A 22,474-nucleotide genomic window follows, 5' to 3' on the forward strand; every position below is an offset into this window, starting at 1 on the left:
TTCATTCTAAATGCATCTTTATAAAAAAATTGAATATCCTATGAGCGCACAAATAATTTATGAAGATTAATCTTGCATTAAGGACCAAGCCTAATGAAAAATGATGTATCATGACAAACCACAAGCATATGTTAATGCTAAAGGGAAGATAATGTTATATAACTTTGCTAGTTATTGCTTTCAAGTTTCACACATTGCAGTTTCTTTGTGGAGAGCCAACCACCGCAGGGGTTCCTACCCTTGGTCAGTGCAAGACCACATTTCTATTCAAAGTTGCCCCAGGTTTAATGCTAATCAAATCAGTTCTTCTGAAGTGGGGAAGTTACAGTAAATTAAAGACTCTTATCAATTATAGTCTCAGCCCTTTAAAGCAGTCATGGCAGACAAGATCTTAAACAGTTTTGGCTAAAAATGTCAAACTAAAAACATTAATGAGTTCGGTCTGAAAGGACATTTATCCATTCTTGCATTGCCTCCACAGTGCTGCGGAGGAAGGTCTGGTTAGTCCACACAGCATTCCGGGATGGGAGAAAAACGTGCTCTGGTTTATTGGCATTTCTTTAAACCAATCACAATCGCCTTGGGCGGGCGCTAAGCACCGGACAGAGCCACGGTGCCGCTGCAAAATAGCCTCGGGAAGGAACTTGTTTTGGTGGAACGTATGTACGTTCAAAAGTTGTTTTAGTCGTGCAGCAGAAAACTCAGATTGGACAGATAGTCTAGCTAGCTGTCTGGATTTACCCTGCAGAGATCTGAGGAGCAGTTAACCATAGTCCTCAGAGTCTAAAATTACAACACAAAGACAGCGGAAGGTAACAGACATCCGACCGAAAAGAGTGAAATCCGGTGGAATTTTCGGCGGCAACGGAGCAATCCCGGAAGTGTAAAGTCGTGTGTGTGTGTGTGTGTGTGTGTGTGTGTGTGTGTGTGTGTGTGTAGGTCTGTACTGACATACAGGAAAGATAACTATTCATGCCTATTTCTACTTTATGTTAATTCTGTGGGTATAATAATTTACTATTATTTGCTTTTTTTAAGCAAATGCCCCAAAAGTCACTTGTTCCAGCTTCTCAAATGAGAATATTTAATATAAAATGCTGGTTTTCTTACTCTTCTATGATAGTAAACTGAATATATTTGGGCTTTGGACTGTTGGTTGGACTAAACAAGCCATTTAAACATGATAACTTTGGCTGTGGAAAATTATGATTTTGCTCTTCTCTGACATTTTATAGACCAACAATTAATGAAGAAGACAATCCTTGGTTGAATACATAAACTATGTCATCAACATCATCACCATACATTCGTCACATTACAGAAACATTAGCTTTACGTATCAAAATATTTGATTTTTAAAATAGAGGTAGATACAGTACATTTATAAGGCATACAGTGGGACTTCTCTATGTGTGTTCGTGTTATAGCAGGGTGATTTCACTTGGCGGCAAAGTGAGTCTCTTTTCTCTGACTGACAACATGTTCTCCATATGCATGGCGATGACTCGGCACAGCTCCAGGCCCTGGAAAACACACACACACAAACACACACACACACACACACACACACACACACACACACCATGGCATTTAAGGTGCGTGAAATGCACAGGAAAAATACATATTGCAACGGCAACTGTCTTTTATCAACTGTTTCATGCATGCACACACACACACACACACACACACACACACACACACACACACACACACACACACACACACACACACACACACACACACACACACACACACACACACACACACACACACACACACACACACACACCATGGCATTTAAGGTGCGTGAAATGCACAGGAAAAATACATATTGCAACGGCAACTGTCTTTTATCAACTGTTTTCTGTAACACACACACACACACACACACACACACACACACACACACACACACACACACACACACACACACACACACACACACACACACACACACACACACACACACACACACACACCTGCTCCAGCTGTAGCTGTGTGATGCGCTGGTTGAGCAGGTCTCCTATCATGATTTCCACATATGGATAACTGGAGCCTGAAGTTGGTCTCTGAGTACGAGTTGACTGTACCTCCTTTAGAGGGAAACGCACCATGGCCTCCTAATTACACACACATAAACCAAATATATGTATAAATACACACACAAACAGGCAAGAAACACTAGCAAACATCAAACTCTGACAGTTAGATATGCACATATTAAAAGTAAAAACACCATACAGGATCTAATAGACAGAAGCAGACAGTAAACACAATAACCAACAGAGGGAGCCAAATGCTTCATTTTTAAATAAATCTTTTTTTGCAGTAGTTTGCTTTTAATGTAAATGGATCAAGGCGATGTTAAATGAGTACTAAATTCATACTGTTACACTCCGCTGCCCGCTATCATTTTTTGCCAGCTCGTCCTGGAATGTGAAGCATGCTACAATGTCACCGATTGGATATGTGTTTGATTGAATGGTGTGTGTGTGTGTGTGTGTGTGTGTGTGTGTGTGTGTGTGTGTGTGTGTGTGTGTGTGTGTGTGTGTGTGTGTGTGTGTGTGTGTGTGTGTGTGTGTGTGTGTGTGTGTGTCTGTGACATACATGAGTATCCTTGTTAAGAAAGTGCAGTCCATTCAGATTTACGGCCAGGATGCACGGGGCATGGATGGAGGCGGAGCTACAGCTCTGTATGTAGAAGAAGGAGGAGCCGAACATGGGGAAGGCACTGACCAGACCTGTGGCAAAAACACACAAAGGGTAATTTTTTTTTTTTTAATATGGTAGCATATTCAAGAGTCAGTTATTTTCAAGAAAAGTAGTAACATGACATGTCAGTGTGGCTTGGAACAATTATTATCTTCATTGCTTTCCAATGCAATTTTCTAAGATTGAAGAAGTAGAATATTAAGGAGTGGAATTGAATAAAAATATAGGTGTCCATGGAACACACTGTAATTCACTTTTAGAAATACACATACACATACACACTCACACAGTGCTGTGGTCTTACCAAGGAACTGTGCTCGAGCCTGGTGTGGGTTTAAGGGCTGGACCTGCTGCACGTGTTGAGTTGCCATATTCAGCCAATGCTGTGAACCCTGTTTGCTGTAGAACTGTGGAGGGACGCACTCCTGCACCTCACGGCTACACACACACACACACACACACACACACACACACACACACACACACACACACACACACACACACACACACACACACACACACACACACACACACACACACACACACACACACACACACACACAAAGCAAACTAGTGATACCTAAGAGGCAGCAGTTATATATTCTACATGCAAATTTGTGAAGACGCACCTGTGATTGTCATATATGCATGAGTGAAGTCATGTTTTGTGGGTGTTTGTAAGCATTTGTGCATGCTTGTCTATGACGGATTAGCTTTCGGGGAACCGAATGGAAAGCTCATGGTACTGACACTGATAGTTAGGGCAAAAAGTGAAGTATGTGTGTGACTTTGTATACTGTATTTACAGGGTGGGCAGGTAGACGGCGTCCTTGGCACGGTGCTGTAGGGCAGCCAGTCTGGCGATCTGCTTCATATGCTGGTCACTGGCCTTACCCAGAGGAACCACACTCAGCAAGGCCTTCAGGTAGTCTGGCAACACCTTGAAGAGAGACACAGAAAGTAAAGTTATCTTATGTTAGTGTGTATTTTATTGTACGTCACTGCTAGTTTTGTGATAGAAAATTTCAAATCTTGACAGATTTGTCAGACTTGAGCTAAGTGAAGTGAGTCTGCTGTCACAAAAATGGCAAAGCTACAAATGATTTACAGGGACAGTCAAAACGCATGTTTCAATAAAGGTAACATTTTTACTGCACAAACCCATAAAGAGAAGAAGAGATGGACGTGGATCTAGTCTTCCCATGGCTTATGGAACTATACTATAGAGGTAATGTCTACTCTCTATCTCCATGTGATCGTGTGAATTGTTGTAAAACCATAACCTGACGCGACAGATTGTTTGTTAACACAGAACCATCTGAGAAGCCGTCATTGGAAACTGTAAGGGAAAAGGGAGGCACCTTCAAAAAAATACCTGGCAGGTGATTGGATGAACTATCTATCTCGTAAAACCAGCCACACAGGAAGAATATGAGTCAACTTTTCAGGTTGCATTAGCTACAGTAGAAACAGGATATCAGATGTCCAACATTTCATACAGTAGATCTCTACCTGATTATAGTGCATGGTCACATAGAGTTCGTTGTCAAGTTTTAAGGCCACACTCCATATGACTCTCCTGAACCACAGACTGTAGTTGGCATCCACTGGCTCTGCCTCTGTAGCAATGTCCAGGATGTACTCGCGCTTGTTCAGGGGACGCACATTCTGACCTACACAGAAACACACTTGAGTTTTTATCACTTTATCTATATGACTTTTTGCATTGTAGGGCTTCATTACGACATGCTAGATCCTGGTTACCTTTGTGTGTGACCAAAAAGATGGCATATTCATCCAAAGCCTCCACCCTCTGTAGTCCCATCTCATAGCAAAGCTCCTCAATGACATCCAAAGCAACCTGAAACAAAGAAATTGATTCTCAATTCAGCAATGTTGCCGTCCTGTTGATCCACAAATTCAGCATATGTTCTTGTTATGTATAAAAGTTACAATCAGGTCTAATAACGCTACAATATCATTTCACTTAGAGTGTGTGTGTGTGTGTGTGTGTGTGTGTGTGTGTGTGTGTGTGTGTGTGTGTGTGTGTGTGTGTGTGTGTGTGTGTGTGTGTGTGTGTGTGTGTGTGTGTGTGCGCGTGTGTGTGCATGCGCGTGTGCCACTCACAGAGCACGTCTTGATTTTCAAGTGCCTTTCGATCCCACCTGGCAGCAGGAACAACTGTCTCTTGGAGCTCCGCCCAGCCTGCACGCAAACAACCAATCAGAGGGAAACGTCATACGAGTATTATAATACAATACAGTGTAGATTGGCTATATATCACATTATTATTATTCCCTTTTTTTTACCAAATGCCATGTGGTTTCCTTTTGTGCATATTTGATATATGTATATATGCCATATAAGAAGACTGCATGGCTGAATTAGAGACTAACCAGCATAGCTTTGAGTTCCATGCTGTTGGGAAACTGTATACGTCCGCCATATTGAAAAGTCCTCCTCAGATTCTGCTCACATGCCTTGGCAATCCCTGTCAATTAAAAGCAACAGATGGATTGAAACTAAGAATACCGTCAGACTGGTGGTGATGGGCTGTAGCATCTTTTCCCCTGATGGATGAATGGAGTGTCTACCTTGGTACTGCATCCCGGGGCTGTCGCAGGCGTCCTGCAGGAACTTCATCAGAAATGGCTTCATCACATCAGAGCAGCGATGGAAAGCTGTCAGGATGTACAACAGCCTCCATCCTCTCTGACAACTGTCCCTATACACACAACATCCACAGAACTACAAATGAAAGCCTCTACGATTAAGTCCTCAGTCAGCACGTGATGTAAAATGTACAAGAGTCTTACGGTTTGGAGCTGGTGTTGGCGGTAACTTGCTTCATCACCTGGCAGTAGGCTTCATCCTTTATCAGGCCATGGTCGCCACTTAACTAGAATCATGAGCACATGCATGAAGATAAAGGATTTTGTGTCAGGCTTGTTGTTTTCCTTCTCTTTTACTTAAATACATCACGTGCAAGTCAGTCTATGTCTTTATCATCTTAATATTTATTATAAGCCAATCAAAGATGTGATGTATGTGTTTGTGTACCTTCAGTAAAGAGGTGACCAGGTCCTGTTCAGTCTGACCTTTCAGTGGGAAGTCTCCCATGAACTTCATTATGTCTGGACGAAAAACAATCAGTCAACATGGAATCAAATGATCTCTCCCTCTTTCAAAAACCCAATCAGATCTGAAGACCTGTGTTTTTCTCTACAACAGCCAACTTTAAATTATTCTAACTCCTATGTACAGTATATATCCATCTCTCCTTCTCTTACTCTCCTCTCACCTAAGAAGATGTCAGCAGCCACTCTGTTCATCCCGCTGTCTGAGAAGTCGATTAAGGACTCCTGGATGGGAGACTGGAGAGACAGAACATATAACATGGAACAAGAAATATATATGCGCAGCAGCACAATACACAATATGGGTAAAACTAAGATAACATACACAAGAATACAAATATGTTTTTAAATGATTATACTTTGAAGCAAACTTAGCTGCTTTACCTTGGAGAATTTGACCATGTCAACAGGGTCCCTGCCCTCCTTCCCCTTTTTTGCTTTCTGATCACTAAGGACAAAATTCATGCAGCAGTTATGAACTGTGTGGGCGTGCCAATTTAATTTGTCACAGGGAGCACCAATTTGAGCTGCAGACTTCTAAAGCGAGGACATTTTGACACATTTTGACATTATTTAGGCAGTAAAGTGTGTGTCTGACCTTTTGATCCTCTGCGCCTCTCTGAAGTACTTCTTGGCAAACTCAGCCATGTGGTACTGGCCGCCGTGCAGAGGCAGGTCGTCCAGTTGGACACTCAGACTGTCCCCATACATCTCATTTACCACCTGATACACATACACAGCCACAGTTGCAAAAAGCTAAGCAGCAGTGCCACTTAAAGGATCACCAAGGATTGGAATTATCTACAAAATATTTCCTTTTCTGCCAAACCAATATTCCAACATATACTGTATAAACATCAGCTTGTACCATAATATAGGGGTTTTAGTCATGCTGAAATCTCAAAGTTATTCTCGCCCTGAGCCTTGTGTTCAGACTCCTTCGGATTTCTTTTCCCTGATGTAGTGCGGGAGCTAAAAATAAACCTCATGTACAAAAATGTGGCTGTAATGGGAGTAAACAATTTCCTGGTCTGCACCTGTGTGGAGAGGTCGAGCTCATGGGCAGCTACTGCTGAGCCCATCGCCACGGCAATAGCAGCAGATGCAGCGACTCGTCCCTGTCTGTCTCGAGGCTCCACGCGCTCAGCAGGAAGTACCAGGAAGTCCGGAGCAGCCACAGGACGGACGTACTCACTGGGAAACACTCCCGATTTTCCGTACACAGCCCCGAACCGCCAGCCTGTACACACACACACACACACACACACACGCACACACACACACACGCCAGATGATAAATAACGGAGAAGTTAATTTGCAAACACAGAAAAACATCAAGTGTTACAAATAAAAACTGTTGCATGCAAAACAGAAAAAAACAAAGGTGATGTCTGTCAAATGTTCTGTTATGTCTAACCAACCGCACAAAACTAGCGATATCGATATCGTGATAATCGCGATATTTAATAGCGATTAATCGCATTAATGTCATAGTTAACTCGCAATTAATCACACATTTTTATCTATTCTAAATGTCCCTTGATTTCTTTTTGTCCCATTATTTTTTCTCATTTTAATGCTCTTATCAACATGGAAAAGTGGTTTGGCTTGCTTTGTGATTTTGACGCCTTGGCTTTGACGAGGGGGCGGAGAATTGGCATCAGCTGTGTGCTCGGCCATCAGCTGTGTGCTGGGCCATCAAGTGGTATTTCAGACTGGACGTGCTGTGATGATAGCTCAGTTCACAACAACAAAACACAAGGATCACTTTGGTCTTGTCAATGGAACCATTTGGCAACTTTTTAAAAGTAAACTCTTTCCATTCACAATCTTATTAGCATCCATTTAGGCGTCTCGCACTCGCCATCCTACTACTCTTTGGCCGGCTCGCGAGCCCAAACAAGTGTGTGCGGCGTGCCTGTTGTTTTGTTTCCGGTCTAGCTAGATCCGGTGTGGTGTTGTAGTTTTTCTAACGTTACTAGTTGTTGCAACAGCATGTGAAAAAAACTACAAAGTTTGCTAGGCCAAAAAGAACGTTAATCTCGCGATAAAAACAATTGACGCCGTTAAAATGGGTTTAACTGACAGCACTACACAAAACCCCAAAATATTCACTTTTCAGCATTTAAGGCAAAGGTAGCAAATTCTCAATCTTGGCAAAGGCAAGAACACAGAAGTTTAGGCTCAATAAAAATTAAAAAAAAAAAAACAACGAGAAAAAAAACACACAACAGATCCCACCAGGATGCCAAACCCACCAAACTCAGGAGTGTCTCTCTTTAGCTCCTCCAGAAGCATGACCTTCTTCCTCACTATGCAGCCGTAATGTTTGCCTGAACACACACATACATATGCACATAGACACACACACACACACACACAGATGGGGCATGAAGCACAGAGAAGCAGATACATACTGTACGTGGCTCACAGAAGCAGAGAGCAGGTCTATAAACATCAATGTGCCATTATTCGTTGTGTGAGTGTTTTCGAGTGTGTGCGTCTCACCGGCCTCCAACCCATCCATGTGCTGGAGTCTGATGATGTCTCCTTTGTGGAAGCTGAGCAGACTCCTGTCCTCAGTAATGAAGTTCCTCACCGCCACCACGTACTCTGAGTCCTGACAGAGACGTGACACGTTCACATAGACGTGCTACAATATCGCATTCCTCTGTGTCTGTGAGATGTATAGTTTACATGCATGTGTGTTCTGGTGTTATTTTGTGTGAGTAACAATGTTGTAGTATGACAGAGTCAGAGAGCATATATAATAAGAGAGCTGTATAAAATAATCATGGTTGCATTTAATTTAAATGCAGAAACAACTTAAATTAAGGTTAAAATCAAGGTGTGATTAATTCTTATCTATTGCTGGATTGTTCTATTATTGTTTGCATGCTCTGTCATGATAACATTTTATATTTCTATTTTAGCATCACTATTACCTGTTTTGTTTTTATCCGTTTATACCAATAGTTTTATGTCTAAACCTTATTGCCTATTGTCTTTTTATTGCACTTTTTTTCCTTCCTCTGAAAATCAATGCTTCTTATTATTAAAGTGCTGCATAAATACAACTATTGTAATTATTGGCCTCAATATCAGTTTAGCAAAATACACTTGTGGCTCTATAAACAAAAATACATAAATGTCTTCTGTATGGTGACAAATAACATTTTAAGTTTAGAACACTTTTTTAGTCTGACCCAGCATGAACACATATCAAACAGATGACCCCAAAGGACATGTATTATCAAAACTCCTCCTCAAGCAAACCTAAACACACACACACACACACACACACACACACACACACACACACACACAGACGCTCTCTGACCTTCTTAAGCTCTGTGAGGAAGTAGTCGATCATGTGTTTGACCTGTGGGGCCTTGGCCGAGAACAGGATCAGCTTCTCGTTGGTCAGGTTGAACTCTAGCATGTTCTTAGATGGAATCGACACAAACAGGATGTCCGAGTAGCTGAGCAAGAAGGGGTATGCAAAAACCAGGAAGTCAATTCATTTACAGAGAAAGAGAACGGGATCACAGGTCAAATCACTGGGGCACTTGACACAGTCAGTTGCAAAAAAGGTCACTGGCAGGTCGGACTTTTCCTGGAGTGAGAGAAAGGTTTCCAGGAGAGCACAATCACATTTAGACAACTATCACCTCTTCTCATGTTTGCCTTTTTTTTTTTTTTTACGGTTGTTCCAATACCAAGGCATGAAGGCTGTTAAAGGTGGAAACATTGATGAGCTATGGCTTACATCACGCACACATATACACAAACACACACACTATGTCCATGTGTTTGTACAGTCGATGAGGCTCACCTGTAAGGCCTCAGCACTCTGAAGTAGTCTGGAGCAGCAGAGCCGCTCCTCACCATCTTCAGCAGCTTGATGCCTTTATGAGACACAGACAGCACCTGAACTCCTGTCCCCACACTGCCCTGGAACACACACACACACACACACACACACACACACACACACACACACACACACACACACATGAAACTGAATACAGGCACACATAAAACTCAAGCAAGAGCCTGCTAAACCAAGTAAAGGAAGAAGGTTGCTTTGGATTTATCATATTCAGAGTGGGAATTGTCGCCCTTTTGAGTTTAAGTTAAACTCGCATACGCCAAGAAAGAGACAAGAACTCACAGAGGCTGGGAAGAGACGGGAGAAGTATATCTCCCACGAGTCTCTGGCCATGGCGACCGCTTTCTTCTTCACGTTCTCATCGTGCGTTCTGGACAGCTGATCCACCTTGTTCTCAGCTGTCAAAGACCAAAAGGAACGAAAGTGTTTAAGTGACCAAATCCAGAGTGTAAAGTGTCTTCAAAATCTTTGCATACTGTTAAATGTAGATAAGTATCACATGCAGAGTGAAGTCATTTCGGGGTACAGGATTTATTCATACCGAATAAAGCTTTCATCTTCTGTCTCTCCTCCTGGGTGATACGGATGCAGGCGTCAGAGAGGGTGTCATGTACAACCTGCAGAACACATTCAGGAATAAGAATCTGCTAAAGTGGAAACCACTTTGGGTTCATTTATTCCTGTTGTGAATTAGTATTAGCATTAAAGCAAAATCCAAGACCATAGTACCTAAAGTGTATTTGATGTACTCTTTTATAATAAATATAATGCTGGAATCCATATATAAATCACAACTTTTAGCCTTCTATTTTCAATAAATCATTACCATGTTAACTCTTAGCATAATTATCATTAACAAGGCTCTGTTATAATAGAAAACTAAACCTGAATAAACAAATGACCTAATATAAAATAAATGAAGAAACAAGTAAATGTAAATAAGTAATGAATACATAAATCAACCTGTCTGAAGATCAGGTCCAGAACCAGTGGGCTGTTGAAGGTCTCTTTAGGATAGAAAACCTGTATGGACAAAGATCAATAATAGAAATATTTCCTTAACTCATAAACATGATGATAATAAAGCACTGTAATGTTGTCAACGTTCAGTAGATCTATGAAGAGTATACTGTATATGTCAGACAAACTCATACGTGTCAAGTATCCCGTTTTGGCCGGGAAAGTCCCGTATTTTACCCTTCTTTCCCGCCGTCCTCCCGTATTAGTATTTCCCCGGAAATCTCCCGTATTTTAACCTGCGTTATTAAAAAATAATACCCCGGGTCCGAGCGGAGTAAAAAAAACAAAACATTCCCAATCTGAGCTCTGTCACTAGCCTCGCGATAACTGCCACATGCAGTAGCCTACTACAGGTACTGTAGGTGGCAGTTGTCGCGAGTTTAGTGTGTGAGGTCAGATGATGAGAGACGGATGATGGGGCTTCGACAGGAGCGGTGCGCTGCCAAAACTTATGAAGGCTTTACTATGCATTCCCCATAGCAATGCAAGTTTGAGAAAGGGTGTTTAGCGTACGTACGAAGATTGTTACAGAGAATAGGATGACGTTAGACAACAGAACTGTTTTGCCGCTACTCTCATGTAAACCACTCTGTAAACCACTCTGGCCCAGCCCACAAATACACTCCTTCCAAAACAATCTTAAAGAATGCAAAGTCGCAATAAATTTATACAAATAAACAGTAAAAGAGTAAAGAAAAGTATGTGAAATGAAAAGAAAAACTGTAAAAGAAAAGCAATATGAAATGAAAAGAATGTGTGGAATGAAAATAAAATGTAAAGACAAGCAATGTTATAAATTGTAAATGTTTTCAGAATTCTGCATCAAGTGGTGATTTTAGCTTTCTTGTACACCTGTCTTAAAATGTAAGGGATACTGGAGCTTGGTTGGGGTGGTGGGACTGCTTGCGGTGGGCGCCGGAAACATTTCCCTTATTTTCAAATCTAAAACTTGACAGGTATGGACAAACTGTCTGTAGTTCCCGCAACAGTAGGTGACTCAATGACACACACACTGACAGGTATGGACAAACTGTCTGTAGTTCCCGCTACAGTAGGTGACTCAATGACACACACACTGACAGGTATGGACAAACTGTCTGTAGTTCCCGCTACAGTAGGTGACTCAATGACACACACACACACACACACACACACACACACACACACACACACACACACACACACACACAGCTGTCGTGGCTGGTAACAAGGAAACACACCTCTTTCCTCATGTAGAGTTTCCAGGGGACGTTGGAGTATGTGTAATATTCATCACTGGTCCTGCTGTGGAGTTGAGTCTGAATGATCTCCTCCTCTACTGGCAACTCTCTAGAGACTGGACACACACACACACACACACACACACACACACACACACACACACACACACACACACACACACACACACACACACACACACACACACACACACACACACACACACACACACACACACACAGGTTGTTGACCATTTACTTCTTATACACTGCATTCACATGCACGTGTGGAATGAGTAGAACTTTCTACCATTCTGCTGTTTATTACTGTGGATTGATGTCACATTAGTGTGTGAAAAGGCTCACCTGCAGGAGGGGCGGGGCTTATGTTGGAGCTAGTTGCCCCTGCAGGGCGAGACTTGGTCGTCTTGGAAACCTTAACTCCTCCCTCTTCTTTACGTAGCGAGGGTTGAGGCTTCCTTTGAGTCTGACACATAAAAAAGGTCAGATATTACAGATATTATTTGAGTTTGTGCTTTTTTGCGTGTGTGCATGCGCATGTATGTGTGTGGTAGGTGCAGAGTTGGGTACCGGTTGTGGTGGGTTTGTAATCTGATCTTTAAGGATCTCCATAGCTTCATCATGCGGATCTGGCTTCTTCGCAAACAGCTTTCCATCATCTTTCCTAAACACACACAAATAAGTAGACAAATAAAACACTATTATTAGTATGAATATTTAGGTGAGGAAATCATGAGTGGGTTACCTTTGTGTGGCAGGTCCAGTAGAAGTTGTTGCATCAGCTGGCTGGTGCTGTTTGATGATGTCTTTGATGTTGTGGCTGGGATCGATGCGCTCCGTGTTACTCGTAGTGGATCGGACCACGTCGCCAGGAGGGGGGCCACGTGTTGGACCTGTAATGTCACTTTCTATTAGATGAAGTGCAGATGTTTACCAATTTATTCAACAGCTGTTGGATTTAATTTTGGAAATAGTCAATGCAGTACTAGCATTTCAATAAAAACTAACACCTTAAAGGTCCCATGGCATGAAAATTTCACTTCATGAGATTTTTTAACATTAATATGAATTCCCCCAGCCTGCCTATGGTCCCCCCAGTGGCTAGAAATGGTGATAGGTGGAAACCGAGTCCTGGGTATCCTGCTCTGCCTTTGAGAAAATGAACGCTCAGATGGGCCGATCTGGAATCTTCTCCTTATGAGGTCATAAGGGGAAAGGTTACCTCCCCTTTCTCTGCTTTGCCCGCCCAGAGAATTTGGCCCACCCATGAGAGAGAGACATCATGGCTTTCAAACGAGCAAAGTGGCAGTTGGTCAAGGCCACACCCCCACCCTCCACCTTGCCCCCTCCCCTCCTCTCTCCTCCTCAATAGCATTTAAAGCTACAGACACAGAAATGGCACATACTAAGGAAAGCTAATTGTGGGACTGGCTCTAGTGGCTGCAATTCTGCACCAAGGCTGAATTTCGGGAAAGAGACTTCAGATACAGTATTAGGGGACCACTAAGGTCTATATAAAAGCATCAAAAGAGCACCATGTCATGGGACCTTTAATACAAAATACAGGGATGGATGGTTCATAGTTGGTGTCTTAACCCCTAAGCATCAGGGCCACCCCCTTAAAGTCATATTCATTGACTTCCCGTACTCAATCCCACATTTTCAATTTGATGCAGTGGGCTTTCCAAACTCAAATCCCAAAGCCACAATGAATCAACATATTTCTTTCCTCTCCTTTTGGAATACTTGAGTAACCTTTAGATTCAGAGAACCCAGCTACAAGAGCATGGGGCATGAAGCTTCACTGTAATCACGGCATTCACACCACACAGCAAATCTGCGGTTAATTGGAGCCTGAGAGTGTAAAACATACTCATTTTTCGCTGAACAGCAGCAGGCTGGTACGGCGACTCTTCACTCTCTTTGGTCTGCAGAAAAAACAGGAAGTGATACAGCTGAGTAAGTTTGGATTGCAAGGCAATATTGATGTAAGGTATTTGCATACATGCTGGCAGGTGTTCATGTAGTATATATCCTTGACGTTCCACTTCCAGGATTGCTCCGTTGCCGGCGGAAAATCCGCCGGATTTCACTTATTTAGGCCGGATATCTGTTGCATTGGGCTTCCTTTGTGTTGGCATTTTAAACTGGTCGATTTCTGAGGACTATAGTTAACCTTTTCTCAGATCTCTGCAGGGTAAAGACTATCTGTCCAAATCTGAGTTTTCTGTTGCATGACAAAAACAACTTTTAAACGTTCCTCCAAAACAAGTTTCTTCCCAAGGCTATTTTGCAGTGGCTTAGCACTGCCCAAGATGATTGTGATTGGTTTAAAGAAATGCCAATAAACCAGAGCACATTTTCCTCCCATCCCTGAATGCTATGTGGAGTAGCCAGACTCTCCTCCAGCTCGCTTTGGAGGAGGGTCTGGCAAAGCCAGACTAGTGTTCATGCAACACCCCAGCACAGAGTGTGTGTGTGTGTGTGTGTGTTTACTCACAGGGCTGGTGCTGTGAGAGTTTTGTGGCAAGTGTGTGTAATGCTGTGAGGGCGGTGACTGGGGCGCCGGGGAAACGGGGGGAAAGGAGGACAACATCTGCTGCTGGATCGCAATGGCCTGCATGGTCATCTGCTGGGCCTGCAACAGACACACACACACAAGAACAGTATACCTTCATGCTAATGTATACTCTTCATTTTATTTCTCATTTGATTTTAAGTGGATGGTCTAAACTCTAAAGGGTGTGTGGCTACTAAGGTGTTAGCAAGTATAAACGCTGAATAAAACTCAACTTATATCGAGTTTTAAAGCTACTGTTAAAAAACACCTGATATTTGTTGTAAATAGTTGTATGTATAGTTTGATTTTGTGTTCATTTTACCTTTTGTATGGTATATTTGCACTATTTAGGAACCCCTCTTACTCAAGGAGTGAAAGCCTGGCAATGTAGCTCTCCGTGTAATTGTACATGAAGTGTTTTGTAGAGGTTCTAAGCAAAAAAGAAAAGAAAAAACGGCCATTGCCACACCTGCTTTTTGCTGTACATAGATTGATTTTATCTCAATTTTACCTTTTTCTATGTTGTATTTGCACTATTTGGGAACCCTCATACTCTGAGACTGCAAGGTCTTTAATGTAGCTCTCTGTATAATTGTGTGCATAAACTGTTTTAAAGATTGGCAAAGCTTAAAGAAAAAAAAAAGCCTATGGCTACACCTGCTTTTTTGTAAATCATATTTTTTTTGTATATATCTTGATTATATCTGAATTTGACCTTTTATATGTTGATATGTACAACTTGTGTTTACATTACAAACTTTTAAAAATGCTTGGTTGAGCATGTTTGTGTTGTTCATATTAAAAAAGGTATAATTTTTCAAATCGGATTTTGAGTATGTTGATACAGTACATTAAAATGAACTAATTGTCATGTCATATAGGTGATGTTTTGCTGAAAAGAAAGATACCAAACATTGGTATGGTAAACATTTGTTTATGTCGCAAAATAAAAAAAATAAACTCAAAAACGGCCAAAATAGCCCGAAGGGTTTTAACAGGCCCAACAATCAGACATGAAAATCACTCACCTTTTTGCGAAATTCGCCGTTTTGAAACCAAAATAGGGGACCTACGTGAATCATGTAGATTCAATGAGAAAATATTTAAGGGGGGAGGGGGGGGGGTTAAGTAATCCGGCCTGGTGCCCAATTTCTGGCGTATGACTATTTTAGAAAAATTCATTAAAAAGTCCAGATGGGATTTGTTTTAATGCGCTGGATTTAACCAATCATCAAACTTCCACCAACCAATGAAACGAATTCTATCAACCAATGAAACGAGTTCTAGCCAATCAGATGCAAAGCATGGCGGGTCTTTGCCGAAAAGTCAGAGTGCGGTGCTGGTGTGGTCTCCGTGGTAACGCGGCAAAAAAAAATGGAGGCAAAGTTTATCAAACTTGGAGCATGTAGAACAGGCAGCTTTAGTTGAGAAAGTAGTTAAAACAAATGGCGCTGGGCATGAATAGAGGACAAGAGGAAAAGGGTGGAGACGGGAAGTCGTTTAGCACTTGGTGCCTCAAACTGAGGGAGCCGGGTGCTTGCTTCTGCAGCGGAAGACACTGGACGGCAGCAGCAGTAAGACAGAGCTTGCTAGTAATTAGATGCTGGTCACAAAGCTTCGGTCCGTGCACTCTGTCATACGAGTACGTTACCGGCAACGACCGCTACCGCTGCGACTGCGCCTTTACTGACCGACCGTGATACAAACAATACGTGTGTGCACGTTCATAGCGGAAAATGATTTGTAAAAGCTATCTGAAGCCCAAACTGCCTTGACAAAGCTGTCTGTTTGGACTCAGCATGGCAGGTATTTAAACATAACGGCCTTGTCCCAGAGCCTAGACGTCTAGCTATATGAAAAGATAAACAATGCGATGTTTTTAATAAATGTAAATAAAGCAGCTAATATCAACATGGACAAAATCATGAATGTGCTAATTGGCTTTTTTGATGATGACCTGGCCAAAGTAGTAAAGTTTAGTTTTCACAGTGATTCATTGTAGGATTATGATATTATTGCAATATGTAAATCCACATTGACTCTTAATTTAACTGGTTGGAAGAAGTAAAAATTGATCCAAAACTTTTTAGTTTTTAAAAATTATGACTTTTATTATTGTGTAATGTCAGAAGGACTTCAACTGTTTTGCCAGTCCAATTAACTTTAATGAGTGCATATTGAAATATTACACTGTTGGTTGGCAAAAAATGCATCTCAAAATACATCAGATTGATGCTTTAAAATATGGAATATTTAAAATTTTCTTCCGGGGGAGCATGCCCCCGGACCCTCCTAGAGGGGTAATATCCTTCTCACCTTTTTCACCCCTGACCCGTTTTCATGCCTGAACAATATGTTACCATATATTTCATGTAACAAATAAGACAAATACACCAACAGTGATATCAGAGTTGTCCAGAATAAGGATATGTGACAAACCAGAATGATGGCTTGCTGGTGGATGATGGCCTGTTGCTGTTGAGTCAGTACTGTCTGCTCCGATCCTAGAGAAGTTTAAACATATAAGTATGGACACCATGTAGTCAAGATGATTTGGTTGTAGAAAAACAGTAGAATCACACACAGTTCACTGAAAAAGACCCAGTAGGCTCCTCCACTTCAAACAAACCACACAGAGGAACTTTACAACCTCACAATGAAATGAAAAAAAACAACATATGGCTTTTATCTAACGTGAATTGAATTGTAACTCCACAATGCCCTCAAGCTTCAGGCCAAACATGCTGGAAACGCACATCTGAGTATTGTACCTGGCACACCTGTCATAACAGGCAAGCCTGGAACCACAGGCGTGGCAGGGAGCGAGGGCACCCCCGGCAGACTAGAGACGCCAGTAACATGGGATGCTACATTATCTCTATCAGCAGCGGGGGTGCGAGTGGGTGATGGGGTGAGTGCTACACGTGTGGAAGAAGTGGTGGTAGAAGAAGTCTGCTGGTTGTAGGTGTGTTTGGGAAGGTTGTATTGGTGGTATTGTGGCTGCGGCTGTTGTTGAGGTTCCTGCTGCTGCTGCTGCTGCTGCTGCTGCTGTTGTTGGTGTTGTTCATGGTGATGGTGGTGGGAGGGGATTGGCATGGTGGGGATTGGTGGCATCATTCCTCCTGCTACTGGAAGCACTGGTACAGCTTGAAGAGCGACAGGTCAGGGAACAGGGTAAGGGTTAGGACCAGTGCTGGTTCCAGGACTCTGTTTTAAATGGACTTAATTGCTATTTTCATCCTGGGCAGACAAGACCGCACAAGCTAATCTGCAATTTACCGATATGCCGGCTAAACATCAGCATGTTAGCATCACACCCTGAAGAAGGCTGTCCGCGCCGCTACGCGTGGGTTGCTTCTCCCTATGTCTTTTAAATTTTCTATTATGAAATAGCTAGTAAAATAAAGGCTTTTGAAATAATTTTGAAGAAGAGTGCCTTGGATTTTCCTTTTTTTCTGCACTTAATTGAATTCCCGACCCAAAGAGCACCTTCAAACATCTGACTGAACTTCCTGAGCACCCTGGACTTTTTTGTCTTTCCATTTGTTTCCATGTGTTTGTTTGCTACGTATTATCTCTACTGTTCATTCAACCCAAATTTATCTACAGCAGGTTTACACTGGCCTTGTAATTTAGAGACATACAGCCTGCTTATGTCCAGACAAGTTGTCATATTATGTTGTTATACATTGAATTATATAAAATATTATATTTGCAAGTTTGGATCCAAAACACCATGTTTTAACATAGTTGTCAAAGTATTGGTAAACTATCCATCAAACCGAAAAATGAGATGCTTAGACATAAACTAAGCGGCTGTAGTTTCCTTCATCCCCTTTTCTTTCTGTCACTGTCTTCACTGCTGTTGCTCTCTCTGCTGCACCTTGTCCAACAGGGAGAGACGCCTTAGATTAATAATTAGTTCAACATACTCAATCAGAGTTCAACATACTGTCGGTGGTACAGTATGATGGGCGACATAAAAGTGATTACATACTGTATGACATTTTGTACAGCCACAGAGAGAAGCGTACACAAAACTGAATGGCAGCGATGAACAGAGAAACCAAATAATGGCCCTTATTCACAGCAGACCTTTTTGCCTCGTCATAGTAGGAAAAGCACAGCTGACATTGATAACCTTAACATGGCTCAAGTCAATCAAGTGTCCCAGTAAGCTATTTCAGTGAGTCAGCATGCACAACACCAGGGCCTCTCCTAAGTGGAATGCAGCCATCATTAATGGTTTGGAATACACCTGTGCTTTTCCTACTATGACATGTCAACATGTCTGCCGTGAAAAAGCTCTATATATTAGTGTGTTTGGTAAAAAATAGTGTGTAGCAAGAGAGAGAATGAGCATGTCAGAGGCCTATAGAGAGTAAAGCAGTCATCTGTGTTTACAGTGAATGGCTGTCTATGCATTATCCATGAGGTCAGACTGCTCTAAGCGACCGATTAAGGCTGGTGAACTGTACACCTGAACCTTTACACCTCAGTCCTGTTCAGTGCCACTGAGGCACTTTAGCCCTCAACCTTAAACAATATGGAAATAATTACAAAAATAAATATGTTTGTAACTATGTTAAACATGTTTTCTTTTTTTCTGTTGTTCGGTTGTTCCTCGTGTACTTTGCCAAGGAACTAAAGGTTGAAAACAGAATAACCCAAAACATGTAAACCTTGGCAGTGTTTCCAGCATTAAGCGGGCTATTTATCTAACTATTTATCAATCTGAGACTAATGTCGATTTAGAATTAACTCAGTTGAGAGAGAAAAAAAAATGAGAGAGAGAGGCTTCAGCGGAAGGACAAAAGAAGAATTGGGTGGAATGAAAAACAATGGTCCAAAAAAATGAAAAGAGTAAGAAAACTGTTAAGTCTGTGACAACATGCAGTTAAACACGGAGGAAAGTAACAAAACTAAATAACAAAAACCCAAATGTAAGGGAAAGCGTTGGACAATCTACACTTACACTAGATGTAACATACACACACACACACACACACACTAAGAAGTTTTTTACCTCCGGGATGTATTCCTGGTGGATAAGGTCGGCTGGGGGCCGTTTGACTCTCCCCCTCTCCTCCTCCTCCTCCTGTGATGCCTATACCTCCTCCTCCCTTCATCCTTGCTGATAAACTTCCAGTTTTTTCCATGTCCTGGTTGCCAGAGAGAAACAGGCCACAGAGATTCAGCAGATGGAAAAGGACGGTTGGAGATGTTGAGAAAGTGGAGTTTGAGAGACATGAAGAGTAGGGTAAGAAGTGTGTGTGTGTGATGGTGTGTGTGTGCGTGTGCATGTTAGAAAAAGGAGAGCCTAAATGGGCAAGAGAGAGGGAGTGTATTGTATTGGTTGATTCAGACCCTCTGTGAGAGTCGGTAAAGCTGTAGGAACTGAATACTCCGCAGGAAGTACCGTACACACTGGAAGAAAAGCTCCAGCACACATAAAAATTCAGAAACCCATAAACAAAACAAAAAAGGAGTCAGAGTCTCCAACAAGATTTTCTGCAACATAACAAACCGTACTGTCTCAACACAACAAAACCAAATAGCTATTTTCACGAGAAAAAACTCTTTGCTACACAGATATGTCAAAGAATAAAGTCTCACATGCAAAACCTCAATCTTAATTAATAGACTATCCAAGCAAAATGGTCTAATGTTACCACGCAGACTGTTTGATTGACAGCTGATAATGAAAAAAAAGACGTCGGAAAATCTTGACATCAAGAGTCTCAAGTACCCTCTGTTTTTGCATTTTGCATTTGCTTGTTACAAATCACCAATTATGGACATTAGGTTGTTTTAATCGGAAATAGAGAACCTAAGTCAACACCCAAAACATACCTGCACTGACTGACTTTCTTCGTGCTCCCTCCCAATGACGGGGCCTCTTGCCTTTTTTTTCTTTTCTTTTTTTTTTACCGAATTCACAAAATGTGAAGCCGTTAACGGAACAGTAATCCCCCGCAGAGCTGTGCCTGTGCGCTGCCTGCTGTTGCGGTCAAATACGGTAGGTCCCTCAGTAACCCAATCACCCCTCCTGTCTGCTCCATTCATACAAAAACAGAAGCCGTGGATCACATGTTCCATCCATCTATCAACACTCCATTCACACTCAGATGGCAGATCAGGTGGAGAGAGCATGATGGGACAGTTTAATGCAGAGCTGCGGCTAACGAGAATTTTTCCACTTTATTAATGCATTGCTTAGCCTGTAAAATATCAGAATGAATGTACTGGTGAGAGTTCACTAAACTCATAAATAAAAAAATAAAAATAAAAAAACAGGATTAGCATACTAGCAGACTCCCCAGCATGCACTGTTTGAGGTTTAACACTGTGTGTCTTTAATTCAGTCCCTACACCAGCTTGTGATGTTTTTCAGTCTATTGGACGATTAAACAGACTAACTGATTAGTAGACTTGGGTATCGTTTGGATTTTTACGATTCCGATGTCGAACCGGTACTTTTAAAACGATTCTGATTCCTAAATGTAATATGTTTACTAGCGATCACGTGCAGTGAATGGTTAATATGCTTTTACGTCCGTTTTGGTGAGCCCAGAGGGAAACTATGGCTTTTTAAAAGTAGCCTACATTCACGGTAGCTAGCTAACGGTAGACTACAGAGAAAGTGTGATATTTGTACGTCCGTTTCATTAAGTGGAACTGAAATGAGGAACCAAAATTTGCGTTCTAATCCGGTCCGATTCTTACCGGTTGCGTAGGAACCGGTTCCATAGTGGAACCGGGTTTAGGTACCCAACCCTACTGATTAGTAAAGTTATCATTACCACGCTAATGTATTTCCAAAGCAAGAGGGAAAGTATGGTTAGGATGGGATGTGTCTGGTCAGTACTCACTATGCTGCTGTCTGACAGCACAGGGTCAAACAGACTGTCCAGGTAGCGGTCCATTCCTCTCTGAGTCTGACCGTCACTGAACGCATCCGACTCTACTGGACACAGACAGACAGCAGAGTAGCTTCAAACATGGCTGTCACACATAATGTTCAGCGCTGTCATTAACCAGAAACTGTAACTATTTAACCGAAATAAGCTGCCACTGTATTTACTAGTGATAGTAGTGATACTGGGTTGTAACAACAGGACTCATATCTAACCTTATCTGCAGATACAATACATTTATACACTTGCTACTGCTGAACATATTCTTATTATTAATATATGCATGTCGTAAAGTTTATGAAATATTTGTGTGTGTGTGTGTGTGTGTGTGTGTGTGTGTGTGTGTGTGTGTGTGTGTGTGTGCGTGCGTGTCCTCTCTATGTAATTCCAGTAAAGGAAGCTGAGCTGAGAAAATGAAGGCAAAACTCAAGAACTGTGATGCCTGTGAGTACAAAACGAGGCAAAATTGTTCTAAACTGTGAATTAGCACACACACACACACACACACACACACTTGTGAGCAATACTGACACACTTTAGTACACTGCTTGTGTGTGTGTGTGTGTGTGTGTGTGTTAGGGCTGGGGGAAAAAAATCTAAAATCGTATGTATCGTGTTTTTTTTTTACGACGATCTTTAGAAATCGTTTCTTTTCCCCAGAATCAACATTTTTTTTATTTATTTTTTTTTACCACTGATTCACCTAAATATTTTCTGTTTAAATGGTACCACCGACGGCGACTACATCATCGCTTCAGATCAAAAGCAGAAAATGCAGAAAATAAATGTTATGTACATCTTTACGAATTAAATAAATGTCAGACTGACTGACTGACATGTGATGTGCATTAGTCTTAGAAAACAAAGAAATGTCTCATGATGTATTGTCTCTAGAAGTGTATTATTAAACTTTTGTTTTTGTTAAAGAAGGAAAAGAAAATTGCAATACTCAGTCCTATCGAATCGCAATACTTCTAGAATCGCAATAAATAAAAATC

General features: G+C 41.7%; 1 protein-coding gene across 1 annotated transcript in view; it reads right to left on the minus strand.

Moving 5' to 3' along the window:
* Positions 1-870: 870 nt before the first annotated feature.
* Positions 871-22,474, minus strand: part of myo15aa (myosin XVAa) — a 47,559-nt gene continuing 25,955 nt past the window's right edge. Inside the window, exons 33-65 of the mRNA XM_039824028.1 lie at positions 21,432-21,526; positions 19,586-19,721; positions 17,331-17,705; positions 16,999-17,063; positions 14,500-14,637; positions 13,873-13,927; positions 12,745-12,892; positions 12,570-12,663; positions 12,345-12,465; positions 11,982-12,097; positions 10,705-10,764; positions 10,283-10,358; positions 10,024-10,139; positions 9,685-9,803; positions 9,190-9,331; positions 8,358-8,469; positions 8,108-8,182; positions 6,887-7,089; positions 6,448-6,572; positions 6,234-6,297; positions 6,014-6,086; positions 5,773-5,846; positions 5,529-5,611; positions 5,307-5,437; positions 5,109-5,203; positions 4,840-4,917; positions 4,477-4,573; positions 4,225-4,385; positions 3,519-3,652; positions 3,017-3,150; positions 2,608-2,741; positions 1,980-2,120; positions 871-1,523 (exon numbers count right to left, since the gene is read on the minus strand). Coding sequence (XP_039679962.1) covers positions 1,422-1,523; positions 1,980-2,120; positions 2,608-2,741; positions 3,017-3,150; positions 3,519-3,652; positions 4,225-4,385; positions 4,477-4,573; positions 4,840-4,917; positions 5,109-5,203; positions 5,307-5,437; positions 5,529-5,611; positions 5,773-5,846; positions 6,014-6,086; positions 6,234-6,297; positions 6,448-6,572; positions 6,887-7,089; positions 8,108-8,182; positions 8,358-8,469; positions 9,190-9,331; positions 9,685-9,803; positions 10,024-10,139; positions 10,283-10,358; positions 10,705-10,764; positions 11,982-12,097; positions 12,345-12,465; positions 12,570-12,663; positions 12,745-12,892; positions 13,873-13,927; positions 14,500-14,637; positions 16,999-17,063; positions 17,331-17,705; positions 19,586-19,721; positions 21,432-21,526 — 3,872 coding nt within the window. The 3' untranslated portion in view covers positions 871-1,421. The remainder of the gene's footprint in view (positions 1,524-1,979; positions 2,121-2,607; positions 2,742-3,016; positions 3,151-3,518; positions 3,653-4,224; positions 4,386-4,476; positions 4,574-4,839; positions 4,918-5,108; positions 5,204-5,306; positions 5,438-5,528; positions 5,612-5,772; positions 5,847-6,013; positions 6,087-6,233; positions 6,298-6,447; positions 6,573-6,886; positions 7,090-8,107; positions 8,183-8,357; positions 8,470-9,189; positions 9,332-9,684; positions 9,804-10,023; positions 10,140-10,282; positions 10,359-10,704; positions 10,765-11,981; positions 12,098-12,344; positions 12,466-12,569; positions 12,664-12,744; positions 12,893-13,872; positions 13,928-14,499; positions 14,638-16,998; positions 17,064-17,330; positions 17,706-19,585; positions 19,722-21,431; positions 21,527-22,474) is intronic.

This window comes from Perca fluviatilis, chromosome 15 (assembly GCF_010015445.1).
Source record: "Perca fluviatilis chromosome 15, GENO_Pfluv_1.0, whole genome shotgun sequence".
Classification (NCBI taxonomy): domain Eukaryota; kingdom Metazoa; phylum Chordata; class Actinopteri; order Perciformes; family Percidae; genus Perca; species Perca fluviatilis.